The sequence below is a fragment of the Mobula birostris genome, chromosome 5 (genome assembly GCF_030028105.1).
Source record: "Mobula birostris isolate sMobBir1 chromosome 5, sMobBir1.hap1, whole genome shotgun sequence".
Classification (NCBI taxonomy): domain Eukaryota; kingdom Metazoa; phylum Chordata; class Chondrichthyes; order Myliobatiformes; family Myliobatidae; genus Mobula; species Mobula birostris.
Window position 1 is genome coordinate 87,190,728 of NC_092374.1, and position 14,676 is coordinate 87,205,403.

Below are 14,676 nucleotides of genomic sequence, written 5' to 3' on the forward strand. Positions count from 1 at the left end.
TGTAAATGCCTGCTAGAAAATGAACCTCATAGTACATGGTAGCAAGTATGTACTTTGATAGTAAATTTACTTTGAACATTTCTATACTTCACAACCTGGAATGGGTGGGGAGGAATGGAAAGGGGTGAAGCTTCGACATCAACACAGGAGCTGGAATTCATGGCCTCTTCCTGGAGCTTTATAACTTCTTATCGTGGGAAAGAATTTGTTTTCCTCTCCTGGCTGCCTCTGGTACAAAGTGGCTCATCATTGCCATGAGACTTAGGAGCAGAATTAGGCTATTCAGCCCATTGAGTCTGCTCCTCCATTCCATTATGGCTGATTTATCATCCCTCTCCACACCATCCTCCTGCCTTTTCCCTGTAACTTTTGACAACCTGACTAATCAAGGACTTTAAGAATCAAGAAAACATAGTGTGAGAGTTGAAAGATGCTGCAAGAGAGGGCTCTCAAAATGGTCCAGCCATCTCTTAAAATCCGCTGAGCTCCCTCCCCAAAAACATATCCACGATGCCTTCCCGAGACTCGATGGAGAGTTTGCTCACCAAACAGGTCATCTCTGGCCAGGGCATGAAGGATCCGCGATGCTCCTATCAGAGTGCTCATGGAGGCAGAGAGAGAGGCCGCATACATTCCGATGACCACAAACGGCGGCCAGACATTGATTTGCCGAAAGAAGCCATAATCTCCTTGAAGTAGCATCCTAGCCAGTGATAGGGGGGGAGGGGAGAGGGGGGGAGAGGGGGGGAGAGGGGGGGAGAGGGGGGGAGAGGGGGGGAGAGGGGGGGAGAGGGGGGGAGAGGGGGGGAGAGAGGGGGGAGAGAGGGGGGAGAGAGGGGGGAGAGAGGGGGGAGAGAGGGGGGAGAGAGGGGGGAGAGAGGGGGGAGAGAGGGGGGAGAGAGGGGGGAGAGAGGGGAGAGAGGGGAGAGAGGGGGAGAGAGGGGGAGAGAGGGGGAGAGAGGGGGAGAGAGGGGGAGAGAGGGGGAGAGAGGGGGAGAGAGGGGGAGAGAGGGGGAGAGAGGAGGAGAGAGGAGGAGAGAGGAGGAGAGAGGAGGAGAGAGGAGGAGAGAGGAGGAGAGAGGAGGAGAGAGGAGGAGAGAGGAGGAGAGAGGAGGAGAGAGGAGGAGAGAGGAGGAGAGAGGAGGAGAGAGGAGGAGAGAGGAGGAGAGAGGAGGAGAGAGGAGGAGAGAGGAGGAGAGAGGAGGAGAGAGGAGGAGAGAGGAGGAGAGAGGAGGAGAGAGGAGGAGAGAGGAGGAGAGAGGAGGAGAGAGGAGGAGAGACAAACAAACAAAAAAAAGACCACGTGACCATAAGATATTGATGCAGCTATAAAGAGGCAAGATAGCGGGTATATCTCATTAGGAGTTTGAGAAGATTTGGTTTGTCACCTAAAACACTCGAGAACTTTTACAGATGTACAAAGAGAATTCTACCTGGCTGCACCACCAACTGGTATGGGGGGACGGGCACTGCACAGTAAGTAGCAGAAATTTATAAAATTCATCAGCTCTGTCATGGGTACTAGCCTCCATAGTATCCAAGAGACCTTCAAGGAGTGGTGCCATCATTAAGGACCCCCTTCTCCTAGAGCATGCCCTCTTCTCATTGTTACCATCAGGGAGGAGGTACAGGTGCCTGAAGGCTCACACTCAATGATTCAATAACAACTTCTTCCCCTCTGCCATCTGAACCCACGAACACTACCCCACTACCTTTTTTATTTCTGTTTTTTTCACTACTTATTTTAACTGAACTATTTAAAGAGAAATTCAGCTTTATTTCTCAAGGTTTATCATGTATTGCAAGGTACTGCTACCGCAAAGTTAACAAATTTCACGACCTATACCGGTGATATTGAACCTGATTTGGTCATTTGGTTCATCGTGTCTGCTCCACCATTTCATCATGGCTGATCCATTTTCCCTCTCAACCTCCTGCTTTCTCTCATTATCCCTTCGTGCCCTGACCAGTCAAGAATCTATCAACCTCTGCCTTAAGTATACCCAAGGACGTGGCCTCCACAACTGTCTGTGGCAACGAAATCCACTACAGGTGAGACCCGTTAACGGTCGGCAGGGAAACATTAGCTGGAGTGATCCAGGCACAAGGCCAAGAGAAACAAGTGGGGTAAGTCCAGCTTCGGGGAGATCAAGCAAGTTCCATGCGCCCCTCTTGGGAGGAGCTAGATGGCCAATACAAGGGGACGTAGTAAATAACAGGCAACATCTCCGGGTAACGTGATTTCTCTCTGTATCAATTGCCCATCAGTGATACAGGTAACCCTGGAATCAGGTTTAAGATCAGCCGCATATGTCACGAAATTTGTTGTTTTGCAGCAGCAGTACTTTGCAATGCACAACTTTTAAAACTGTAAATTACAGTAAGCATATACAGTACATATTAAAAAGTTAAATAAGCAGTGCAAAAAGCAGGAAAAAAAGTAGGCAGGTAGTGTTAATGGGTTGAATATCCATTCAGAAATCAGATAGCGGAAGGAAAGAAGCTGTTCCGGATTCATTGAGTGTGTGCCTTCAGGTTTCTGTACCTCCTCCCTGATGGTAACAATGAGAAGAGGACATGTCCTGGGTGATGGGGGTCCTTAAAGATGGATGCTACCTTTTTCAGGCACCACTCCTTAAAGATGTCCTGGATGCTGGGGAGGCTAGTGCTCATGATGGAGCTGACTGAGTTTACAACTCTCTGCAGCTTTTCCCAGTCCTGTGCGGTGACCCCTCCCACCCAATACCAGATGATGATGCAGTCACCACGTTCTGGCAGTAGAACAGAAATTGACCCCTATGAAATTCACAAATTACCAACTAAAATCTTGGATGCAGAATAAAAATTCACTCTACTAAAGAGAGTAAATAAAAGAACTAATTTCTTCTCAGCTACAATTCTGCATATCCAAAGTAACACACACAAAATGCTGGAGGAACTCAGCAGGTCAGGCGGCATTTATGGAGGAGAATAAACAGTTCCGGGCTGACCCCTACTGTAAAGAAGTTTTAGAAACCTAGTTTTGGAAAAAGAATCAGTAATTTTTTTTAAAAAATGCTATGTCAGTCACAGTTATTGCAGTTACTGTCCCCTTCCTGTCAGCATGAACCAGTCTGCCCATTTTCCTCGAACATCTCTAATTAACAAGGCATCTTCACCCACAGAACTGCTACACACTAGTTTTTTTTTTTTTTAATTTTCACACCATTCTTTGTAAACTCTAGAGACTGTTGTGCATGAAAATCCCAGGAGATCGACAGTTCCTGAGATATTCAAACCACCCCATGTGGCACAAACGATCATTTCACGGTCAAAGTTACTTAGATCACATTTCCTCCACATACTGATGTTTGCTTGAAAAATTGAACCTCTTGATCATGTCTGCATGCTCTTATTCATTGATTTGCTGCCACATGATTGGCTGATTAAATGTTTGCATTAATGAGGTGTACAGGGGTACCTAATAAAGTGGCCACCCAGTGTATTTTCTGTGCTCTACACTCAAGGCTCCCAAGACACCCAATCTGCCTTCTCAAAAACCGCAAGCTTCTCACCTGTCACAGGTGAAGCTGACCATGAGGAACAGCAGGAAATAAACCAGCAGGGTGTAGATCACTGCAATGATTGTCCCTTTAGGAATGGCATAGCTCGGATTCTTCAGGTCCCCTGGAAGAGAGAAAAGCCTGAAGCAGCCCAAAGACCAGCATTCAATCTGTATTTAAAATGCACACAAGACGAAGAACTTCTCTGGTACCCCCATCTGTTAGATCCTGGTCTTTTCGCAATCCTTTGGAAGTCAGGCATAAAACTTGTTGTTCATGGCCGTTTTACAAGAACATAGTTAGCGTAACACAATTACAACTCCAGGACCTGGGCTCAACACCTGCTGCTGTCTGCAAGGAATCTGTACATAGATTCTCTTTGTGACCATGTGGGTTTCCTCCGGGCACTTCAGTTTCCTCCCACATTCCAAAGATGTACTGTAATAGTGTTATGATGACCACTTGGCTGCAATGCTACCCCGACAGACAGTGGTGGGTTAGATCCCGGGAAGCACCCTAATCTAGCATAAACCAAATGGAAAAACTTCAGTAAGCAAACCTCGGGATGCAGAACACTTGACAATGTCAGCACTCCGGAGTGCAATGCGTCTTTAAGAACCAAATGCACCATTTGCCTTTATCACGATATACGGTTGTATCAGGCACATTCATCATTAGGTGCCACGGTCTTTCCATAACCACAATTGGTTTTAGCAAACTTTTTTTTTAATATAAAAACAGAAGTAGTTTGCTATTGCCTTCTTTCCGGGCAGTGTCTTTACAAGACGGACGACCCCAGTCATTATCAACACTCTTCAGAGATTGTCTGCCTGGCATCAGTTGCCATGTAACCAGGTCTTGTGATATGCACCGGTTGCTCATACGACCATCTACCACCTGCTCCCATGGCTTCACACGACCCCGATCGGGGGGCTGAGCAGGTGCTAAATCTTGCCCAAGTGTGAACTGCAGGCTAGCAGAGGGAGGGGGCACCTTACACCTCCTTTGGTAGGGACGCATCTTCACCCCACCATCAGAAACTATCTAACCTTAACAAAAAAGTTGTTCATTTGATGACATCATAAAAGGCAGGTAACAGTGAAAAAAGGGTCCTGGATATACCAAGTGAGATTTACCATTGATGAACAGAAATAAGGGGAGTAAATTATTGGCTCCACCTACACCATACACTGGAGGGAGTTTATCATTCACACGTTTGAACTATGTTTTTAAAACACTATCAGTGAAAAGTTTTCACTATGTTTTCACCATGAAAAGGCCATCAGTTACTCCATAGGTGGTGTTGGGACATATTCTGGAATTAGGGTATATAGCAATTATTAACTTCAGCAACCAATCTTTAGATCTGAATATGGATTGTAGATTATATTTAAAATGAAGCCCTGGACAATAGTTTCCTGGAGCTGTGCACATAGGGTCATTGAAAACCAGACAATGCTGATAAACATTCATTATGGGTGTCTGGAGTGTGGGTGCAAAGAAGGACGTGTGTGAAAACAGTATGTAATTCAAAGGAAGCATTGTAGATACATTGTAACTATAGAATTGTCCTTTGATCTTTAGCATATAAAATGTCATGTAATGTTGGGTCGAACGGGCCTCTTCCTCCAGAGAGTGTCTCATTTTGTTGAATAAAAGACTACTTTTATATCTACCAGCCACATCTCTCTGGTGACATTGTCCACGTTACAACAGTACTTGATATTTACAATATCAAGTGTCAGGATAAGAGTTCAACAGGTTTAAGAGATTACAGAAACATATGCAGGAAAGTGTCCCCATCTTAGATACATAAAACATGAAACTGGATAACACAGTACAGGATCTTTGGCCCATGATCTTGTGCTGACCAGTTAACCTGCTCCAAGATCAATCTTACACTTCCCTCCTACATAGTCCACCAATTTTTCTATCATCCATGTGCGCATCTTAGAATCTCTTAACTGTTCCCTCTACCACCACCCCTGGCAGGGCGCTCCATGCAGCCATTACTGTTTGAAAAAAAACTTGCCTCTGACATCACCTCCCCCCAATCATACTTTCCTTCAATGACCTTATATGTATGCCCCTTTGTATTAGTTATTTCCGCTCTGGGAAAAAAGGCCTTGGCTGTCCACTCTATACCTCTTATCATCTCACACACCTCTATCAGGAAGCTACTGACACGATGAAGGAAGATGTGAACACCACCACAGGAGGACCTACATTGTTGCTCTGAATGCCAGCAGCGTCACGGGTAGAAGTGACACCTCTAATAAGTCACCTTTCATCCTCCTACGCTCCAAAGAGGAAAAAAAAGCCCTAGCTGGCTCAACCTATTCTCATAAGACATGTTCGCTAATCCAGGCAGCATCCTGGTAAATCTCCTCTGTACCCTCTCTACAACTTCCACATCTGTCCTATATATGAGGCAATCAGAAAATGAACGCAATACTCCAAGAGTTTTAGAGTTGTAACATTACCTCCTGGCTCTTGAACTCAATTCCCCTGACTAATAAAGGACATCACACCATATTCTGCCAACGTTGAGGGGTCAATGGACGCAAATCCCAGGATACCTCTGTTCTCATACAGCACACAAACAGGCCTTTCTGCCCATAAATGCCTGTCTGTCCATCATACATCCATTTACACTAATCCTACCTTAACCTATTTTGTTCTCCCCATACTTCCATTAACTACCTACAAGTTCTACCGCACCAACAACACAAGGGGGAATTTACAGCAGCCAGTTAGTTTACTCATCCAAGAGGATCACAACCTCTTCATGGTTCGGAGGCTGGTGAGCCTCAGTGACCCGGAGAGCTATGTTGACTGGAGTCAAGGCTTTATGCTTTGGCTCTTGGTAGGGTCACCCATGCCGAATAGGTCAAAGGTTAGAGGCCAAATGAAGTATGGTCCACTGGTTCTCTAAGTTCGGGGGCTCAGCTCAGGGCTAACAACCCTGACTGGTCAAGTAAAACTGTTCAGAGATTGAAATGAAGAATCCTTCCATATCTGTGTGCGATGGTATGGACAGACAGAGATGGAGACCTTCATTGCTGCGCTAAATGCCAGTGGCATAACAGGCTGGAAGTAAGGCAGCCTACTGACTCGCACTTCTTTTTGGCGATGAGGGAGGAAACCAGAGCACCCCGGGAAGCCCTCACACTCACAGGGAAAATGTACATGTTCGACACGGACAGCACTGAAGGTCAGGGTTGAATTCACACTGCTGGAGCCGAGGCAGCTGTTCTCACAGTGCCACCTTCTTGAATGGAAGTGAATGGCCTCCAGATCCCACTTCCATACCGGGAAGTGGCAGGCTCTAAGCAAAGTCTCACAACAGAGGTATTTAGGGGATTTCAGATCCTATGAAGCTGATGTACTTTCAATGGCCACATTACTAGCTATCTGCTGTACCCTATACAGAGGCCACTGTTTGTATTTATGTATGTTCGTGGTGTTCTGCTGATATAACCTACCCACTTCCAGGTTTGATGTGTTGTACGTTCAGAGATGCTCTTCTGCACATCAATACGTGGTTATTTGTGTTATTGTCACCTTCCTGGCAGTTTGAACCAGGCTGGCCTCTCTCATTAACAAGGCATTTTCACCCACAGGACTGCTGCTAACCAAATGTGTTTTTTTCTGTTTGTTTTTCGCATCATTCTCTGTAAACTGTAGACCAGGTTCCCTACTGGGAGACCATGGATGCCTTCTGTTAATGGTAGGGATCCATGGCATAAAAATAGTTGAGAACCTCTGCCCTACAGACAGCTGTGCGTGGAGGGCGGCACAATAGTGTAGTGGTTAGCACAATGCTTTACAATACAGGTGACCCGGGTTCAATTCCCACCAATGCCTATAAGGAGTTTGGACATTCTCCCCATGACCACGTGGGTTTCCTCCCACAGTTCAAAGGTGTACTGTTTGATAGGTTAATTGGTCATTGTAAATTATCTTGTGATTAGGCGAGGGTTAAATCGGGGGAATGCTGGGCAGCAGGGCTCAAGGTGGCTATTCTGCGAGATAGATAAGATAGACAAGATAGACAAATTAGATCTATAAAATCCCAGGAGATCAGCAGTTTCTGAGATACTCAGACCACCCTGTCTGGCACCAACAATCATTCCAGAGTCAAAGTCACTTTGATCACATTTCTTCCCCATTCAAGTGTTTGGCCTGAACAACAACTGAACCTCTTGACCATGTCTGCATGCTTTTCTGCATTAAGTTGCTGCCACATGATTGGCTGATATTTGCGTTATCGAGGTGTACAGGTGTACCTAATAACGTGGCCACTGAGGGTATGTCTTCCAGTAGCTGAGCAATGGAAACCAAGAGCAGTGTCTTAGAAAAATTAGGTTCTACATTGATTTGGGATGGGGGTGGGGTGTGGGTGCAAGGGGAGAAGAAAAGGGGCACGAAAAGCATTTGAACACAAAGTATGGTACCCTGGTACTTTGTATTCCTTCCCCTCCCCCCAACTTCTTATCCTATATGACATAGGAGCAGAATTAGGCCATTTGGCTCATCGTGGCTACACTATCATTCCATCGTGACTAATATATTATCCCTCTCAATCCCATTTTCCAGTCTCCTCCCCATAACCTTGGATGTCCTGACTAATCAAGAACCTATCAATCTCTGCTTTGAATATACTCAATGACTCGGCCCCCACAGCCGTCTGTGACAACAAGTTCCACAGATTCACCACCCACAGGCTCTACGGATGATGAAGAAAACCTTGAATCCCACCAGAGATGGCATAGTGGGCAAAAGAAAGAAGATCCCCACTGGCTAAATGGACATCCCTCTATTCTGAGCTTGTGCCCTGTGGTCCTAGAGTCACCCACTATAGGAGACATCCTCTCCACGTTCAGACTGTCTAGGCCTTCCAATATTCAATAGGCTTCAATGAGATATCCCCCCTCATTTTTCTGAACCCCAGCAAGTACAGGCCTGGAGCCACCAAATGCTCCTCATACATTAACCCTCTCATTCCCAGAATCCTTCTCATGAACCTCCTCTGAACCCTCTCCAAAGTCAGCTCATCTTTACCTATACAAGGAGCCCAAAGCTGTTTGCAATACCCCAAGTGCAGTCTGACCAATGCCTTATAAACCCTCCGCATTGACATCCTTGCTCTTATATTCTAGTCCTCTTGAAATGAATACATACATTGCATTTGCCTTCCTCACCACCAACTCAACCTGCAAATTAACCTTTAGGGAATCCTGCACGAGGACTCCCAGGTCCCTTTGCACCTCAGATTTTAAAAAATGTTTTCTCTGCTTAAAAAATAGTCTACACCTTTACTCCTTCTATCAAAATGCATGACCACAGACTGTACACTGTTTTGCATCTGCCACTTCTTTGCCCATTCTCCCAATCTGTCAAGTCTTCCTACAGATTCCCTGCTTCCTCAACATGACCTGCATCTCTGCCTGTCTTTCTATTATCTGCAAACTTGGCCACAAAGCCATTATTTACAACGCACAAATTGTTGACATATAACATGGAAAAAAAAGCGATGCCAATACTGACCCCCGTCGAACACCACTTGTTCCCCAGCAGCCAACAGACCCTCTTTATTCCAGTCCTGATGAAGGGTTTCCATCCAAAACTTCGACCGTCATTCCCCTCCATAGATGCCGTCTGTCCTGCTGGATTCCTCTGGCATTTTGTGTGTATTGCTCTGGATTTCCGGCTTTTGCAGAATCACTTGGTTTTAAAATTCTATCTGAGCAAGGTTCTAGATGGAGGCCAATTAATCTGACACAGTTGGGCCAAGTGTTTTTCTGATCCTCATTGGAGGACAGGTTGAGTTGGCTTGGGCTTTTCTCTTAGGAGGATGCTAGGTGACTTGACAGAGGTAGAGTGGGCAGCCAGAGGTTCCCCCCCCCCCCGGGTGAAAATGGCTAATACAAGGGGGCAAAACTTTTAAATTGTTTGGAGGAAGGAGAGGATGCCAAAGGTAGCTTTTTTATTCAAACAACAGAATGGTGTCTATGTGAAACACACTGCTAAATGTTGTGGTTGAGGCAGATACATCAGGGACATTTCAGAGACTCTTAGATAGGCCCATGGATGAAAGGAAAATGGAGGGCTATGGTTGATCATAGGGAGGAAGGGCTAGATTAATCTTGGAGTAGGTTAAAGGGTTGGCACAACATCATGGGCCGAAGAGCCTGCACTGCTTCATGTTCTATGCTCTTATTTGAGTGAAGAGCGGAAGGCAGGGGAGAGACCACACACAGACGAGAGATATTTACCCGACATGTTGGATCCAGCCATTATACCAGTGCAGCCGTTAAACATCACAGCAAACACCGTGGCAAATGTCATGAGGGTACCAGTGGTGTAGTCTACGGAGTAGTTATCTGGAAGACAAAACCAAATACTGCTCAAAGGCTGCACCCAGAAGCATCCACATGACCCAGTCCCACATCGCCTACGCAATTCTTGCAGCAGGGCAGGGAAGTATTCTTGCACCCCCCCCCCACCACCGCAAATCATTCCTCTGTGGCAAGGTTAGAAGAATAGCCAAACTACTGCCCAAGGTTCCCCAAGACAAAGAACTGTAGTTTCTGGGAAACACTTAGTAAGTCAGGCAGCTTCTCTGAAAAGAGGGAAAAAAAATTACTGTGTTAGATTGTAGATAATAAATTCCTTTTGGGCAACCTCCAACCTGATGGCATGAAAACTGACTTCTCTAAGTTCCAGTAATCAAAGGACTCTTCATCTGATGCTCTCAGTATTTATTGCTTATTTATATATTATTATTATTTCTTTCTTTTTGTATTTGTAGAGTTTGTTGCCTTTTACATATTGGTTGAACGCCCAAATTGGTGCAGTCTTTCATTGATTCTAATATGGTTATTATTCTATTATGGATTTACTGAGCGTGCCTGCGAGAAAATGAATGTGACATACAGATACTTTGATAATAAATTTACCTGGAACTTTAATTTCTCCCACATATTTTTGTTTCCTCCCCCTGCCCCGCAATCCCCATTCGGACCCCCCTCACCAATCACCTTATAACTTCTTCCCTTGTCACCCCCCCCCCCCACCATCACCTGCTGGCTTTTACTCCTTCCCCTCACCTCCTTATTCCAGCATCTGACCCCTTCCTTTCCAGTCCTGATGAAGGGTCCCAGCCCAAAACAACGGTCTCAGCCTGAAACATTGACAGTTTATTTCTCTCCACGGATGCTGCCTGATCTCCTAAGCATTTCCAGATACGTTCAAATGTTATTTCCAAAATTAAATTTCTAATACTCTTCAAAATTTTGTAATGTCTCAAGGAGATCAATCCATTCCAAACTCAAGCAGCTGGGTAACAGCTTCCTCCCCTAGGATGTGAGACTTCTGAACACCCAGTATCACCCAGTTCATTCATTATGTGCTGTATCGGTGATGTGGGCAATCATGGTCTTTCTTGGCAACTTCTTATTTTACAGAAGTGGTTTGCCAATGCCTTCTTCTGGGCAGTGAATACAAGACAGGTGACCCCAGCAATTATTAACACTCTTCAGAGATTGTCTGCCTGACATCAGTGGTCGCATAACCAGGACTTGTGATATGCACCAGCTGCTCATACGACCATCCACCACCTGCTCCCATGGCTTCACATGACCCTGATAGGTGGGGTGGGGGTGCGGGGTGCTAAGCAGGTGCTACACCTTGCCCAAAGCGACCTACAGGATAGTGGAGGGACGGAGCGCTCCCCCTCCCAGCCCCGATCAGGGTCAGGAGAAGTCATGGGAGCAGGTGGTGGATGGTCATATGAGAAGCCGGTGCTTATCACAAATATCACAAGTCCTGGTTATGTGACCACTAGCACCAATATTGATAATGGCTGGGGGGCGGGGGGTCACCCATCTTGTAAGGACACTGCCCAGAAGAAGGCATGGGCAAACCACTCCTGTTGAAAAAGTTGCCAAGAACAAACAGGGTCTTGGGAAAGACCATGATTGCCCATGTTATAATGACATGCCACATATGAATGAAAGAACCTCGGACTGCTCATTCCTACCCTCTATAAGCCCAGTCTTAATGAAGAGTCTTGGCCTGCATCACCAACTCTATTTCACTCCATAGATGCTGCCTGACCTGCTGAGTTTCCCCAGGATTTCGTGTGTGTTGATCTAGATTTCCAGCATCTGCAGAATCTCATGTTTAACATACAACTCGTGTTTTAATTGTTTATTCCTTTCAGCCATGCTTACAATGACAATTAGGTCCTTCTGATCACAAACACCTCTAGTGAGAAAAACCATAAGACAAAGAACAAAATTAGGCCATTCAACCCATCAAGTCTGCTCCACCATTCCATCATGACTGATATATTATCCCTCTCAACGCCATTCTCCTGCCTTCTCCATGTAACCTTTGACATCCTTACTAATCAAGAACCTATCAACCTCCGCTTTAAATATACCCAATTGTGAACTCCACAGACACCTATAGCAATGATTTCCACAGATTCACCAACCTCTAGCTAAAGACATTTCTCCACATCCCTGTTCTAAAGAGGCATCCATCTATTCTGAGGCTGCATCCTCCCTACTGTAGGAAACATCCTCTGCATGCCCACTCCTTCTTGGCCTTTCAATATCTGATTGGTTTCAATGAGATCCCCCTCCCTCCACCGATCATCCTTCTAACTCCAATGAGTACAATCCCAGAGCCATCAAACACTCATTATCTTTCTCATGAACTTTCTCTGGACCCTCTCCCATGCAGAACATCTCTTCTTAGATGAGGGGCCCAAAACTGGCAGTATTCCAAGAGCAGTCTAACCAAGGCCTTGCAAGCATTCTTCTCCTATCTCACATCGCCACTCAGCTCTTTGAATGAAGAAACTTAAGTCAGAAGTTCCTAGTCTGGAGACGGACAAGAAAGGTGCTTACCTGCGAGGTTCCGCCGCAGTGTAGCCAGGTTGAAGCCCGTGTAGTTGGTGTGGATGAGCTGGCTGGTGTTCCCAGACTGTCTAACGATCCAAACGGTCTTGGGGCTCACGGCAAAGAAACTGATGAAGATGGTGATGAGCACAATGTGGACCATGAGAAAGATCAGGAAGCTGGTCCTGGCGTAGATCTGGGCTCCGACCAGGCAGACTAGCAAGCACAGTAATAAGATACTCGAAGCGTAGAGGACATTGTAGAGGTAGCTTTGTGGGAGGACGTGGATACCTCTGTGGTCTGTTTCTGCTGCAAGGGGTAGTTGGAGGACAAGGGTTCAAAGATTGAGAAGCTACTTATTTTGTAGGAGGAGAAAGCCGCCATTTAAAGGAGCAACTTTATTCATCACAAATGTTGGAAACCGCTGTCTTTTTTTAAATACTTTTTTTTATATAAGATTTGTACTTTTCAAACAACCTCATATTTTTCACACTCACCGGCAGAAAGCAGTACAGCAGTTAAACTAACGATTTATCACCTTTCACACATCAAAGTTGCTGATTTATCAACTTTCTCCTTTCTCATTGGCTAAGTGTTAGCACATTACCCACGTGATGTAGTTGTTTCAATTGTGTAGCCTATTAACTAGTTTATCACTATCTAAGGAATTTTCCTCAACTATTGAAGTGATAGATTTTTTTATAGAAGCACCATCTTTTATTCCTTTGCCTTAGCATTGATTACCGTCTTAGCAGAGTGTCTCAGCTCTTTATCTAGTTTGCTTAGTACTTGCCTGTTTGTTTGTACTCTGAAATAAACTGCAATCTTGGAATTAAGACTGCTTGTCATTTTTGACTCCTAGAAGATCCCAAAGGATCAGAAATTAAACAGAGACTCAATACAACTGTTTGCATACATTAGGAATTTGGTGTGTTCGTGTGATCTTAAACAAAGCCCACATGACGTAGCTTTGCAATCCTTGGGAGATAAACTAGCATAGTGGTTAGATTACTGGACTAGAAGACAGATTTGGACTATTGATCCAGAAATAAGTTACAAAACATCTGAAGTTATACTGAAATAATTGAAATTAGGAATTAAAATACAACTCTCAGTTAAAAGTTGCCACAGATCTGCCAAACAGTAAAAAGCAACTGGTTCACCAAAACACTTCCCTGTACATGTTGCTGGGACCCAGGGACCGGGACTATGGGGAAAGGTTGGACAGGTTAGGGACTTTTTTCCCTGGAGCACTGGAGATTGAGAGGAGGTTTGATAGAGCTATACAAAATTATCCTATAAATAAGGTAAATGGAAGCAGCCTTTTGCCACTGAGGTTGGGTGAGACTAGAACTAGAGGTCATGGGTTGAGGGTGAAAGGTGAAATGTTAAAGGGAAACATGAGGAACTTCTTCCCTCAGAGGGTGGCCGCTACAGGCAGGAGTGTTGGATGCAGGGTTGATTTCAACATTTAAGAAAAGTTTGAATAAGTACATGGATGGGAGGGGTGTGGAGGGATATGATCCAGGTGATCGATGGGACTACGTAGAATAATAGTTTGGAGTGGACTAGATGGGCCGAAGGGCCTGTTTTTGTGCTGTAGTGCTCTATGACTCTACAGAACTCCAGACCCACATGCTCCATATCTTCTGCCTTCTCACACCTAACTTCCAGCTTTGGCTCAGGGCAACCAGAAATCCCAAGTTAATAGGAGGTGGATACAGGATAAGAAAAGCATTTTGCAGTTGTTGTTCCATTGCCTGGGAGATTAGGGAGGGGAATGTTGCCCTACATACTTGGATTGCAGAGTCAGACTTATCAGTTTATGTATTCTGGAGACGGGGTGCTGGAGGCTCCTAAAATGTTGAGCGTATGTCTTCAGGCTCCTGCACCTGAAGGTAGCAACGTGAAGCGAATATGTTCAGGATAATGTAGGGCCTTTTGAAGATGTCCTCAGTGCTGGGGAGGCAAGTCCCATGAAGGACTTGGCCGAGTTTTCAGCTTTCTACAGATTTTTCCAATCCTATCCTATCCCCTCCATACCAAATGGAGATACCACCAGTTACTATACCCTCCACAGTACATCTGTGGAAATTTGCGAGAGTCTTTAGTGACTCATCCAGCTCCATCATGAGCACTAATCTCCAAGCATCGAGGACGTCTTCAAAAGAGTTTAAGGTTTGTAACTTATTGGCCAAGTCTTTTTAGTTCTCTTAAAGATC

General features: G+C 45.2%; 1 protein-coding gene across 1 annotated transcript in view; it reads right to left on the minus strand.

The window, feature by feature from the left end:
• The window catches only part of slc12a9 (solute carrier family 12 member 9), a 108,588-nt gene that overhangs the window by 30,562 nt on the left and 63,350 nt on the right, over window positions 1-14,676 (minus strand). The window contains exons 4-7 of the mRNA XM_072258343.1: window positions 12,464-12,763; window positions 9,821-9,928; window positions 3,555-3,666; window positions 546-703 (exon numbers count right to left, since the gene is read on the minus strand). Coding sequence (XP_072114444.1) covers window positions 546-703; window positions 3,555-3,666; window positions 9,821-9,928; window positions 12,464-12,763 — 678 coding nt within the window. The remainder of the gene's footprint in view (window positions 1-545; window positions 704-3,554; window positions 3,667-9,820; window positions 9,929-12,463; window positions 12,764-14,676) is intronic.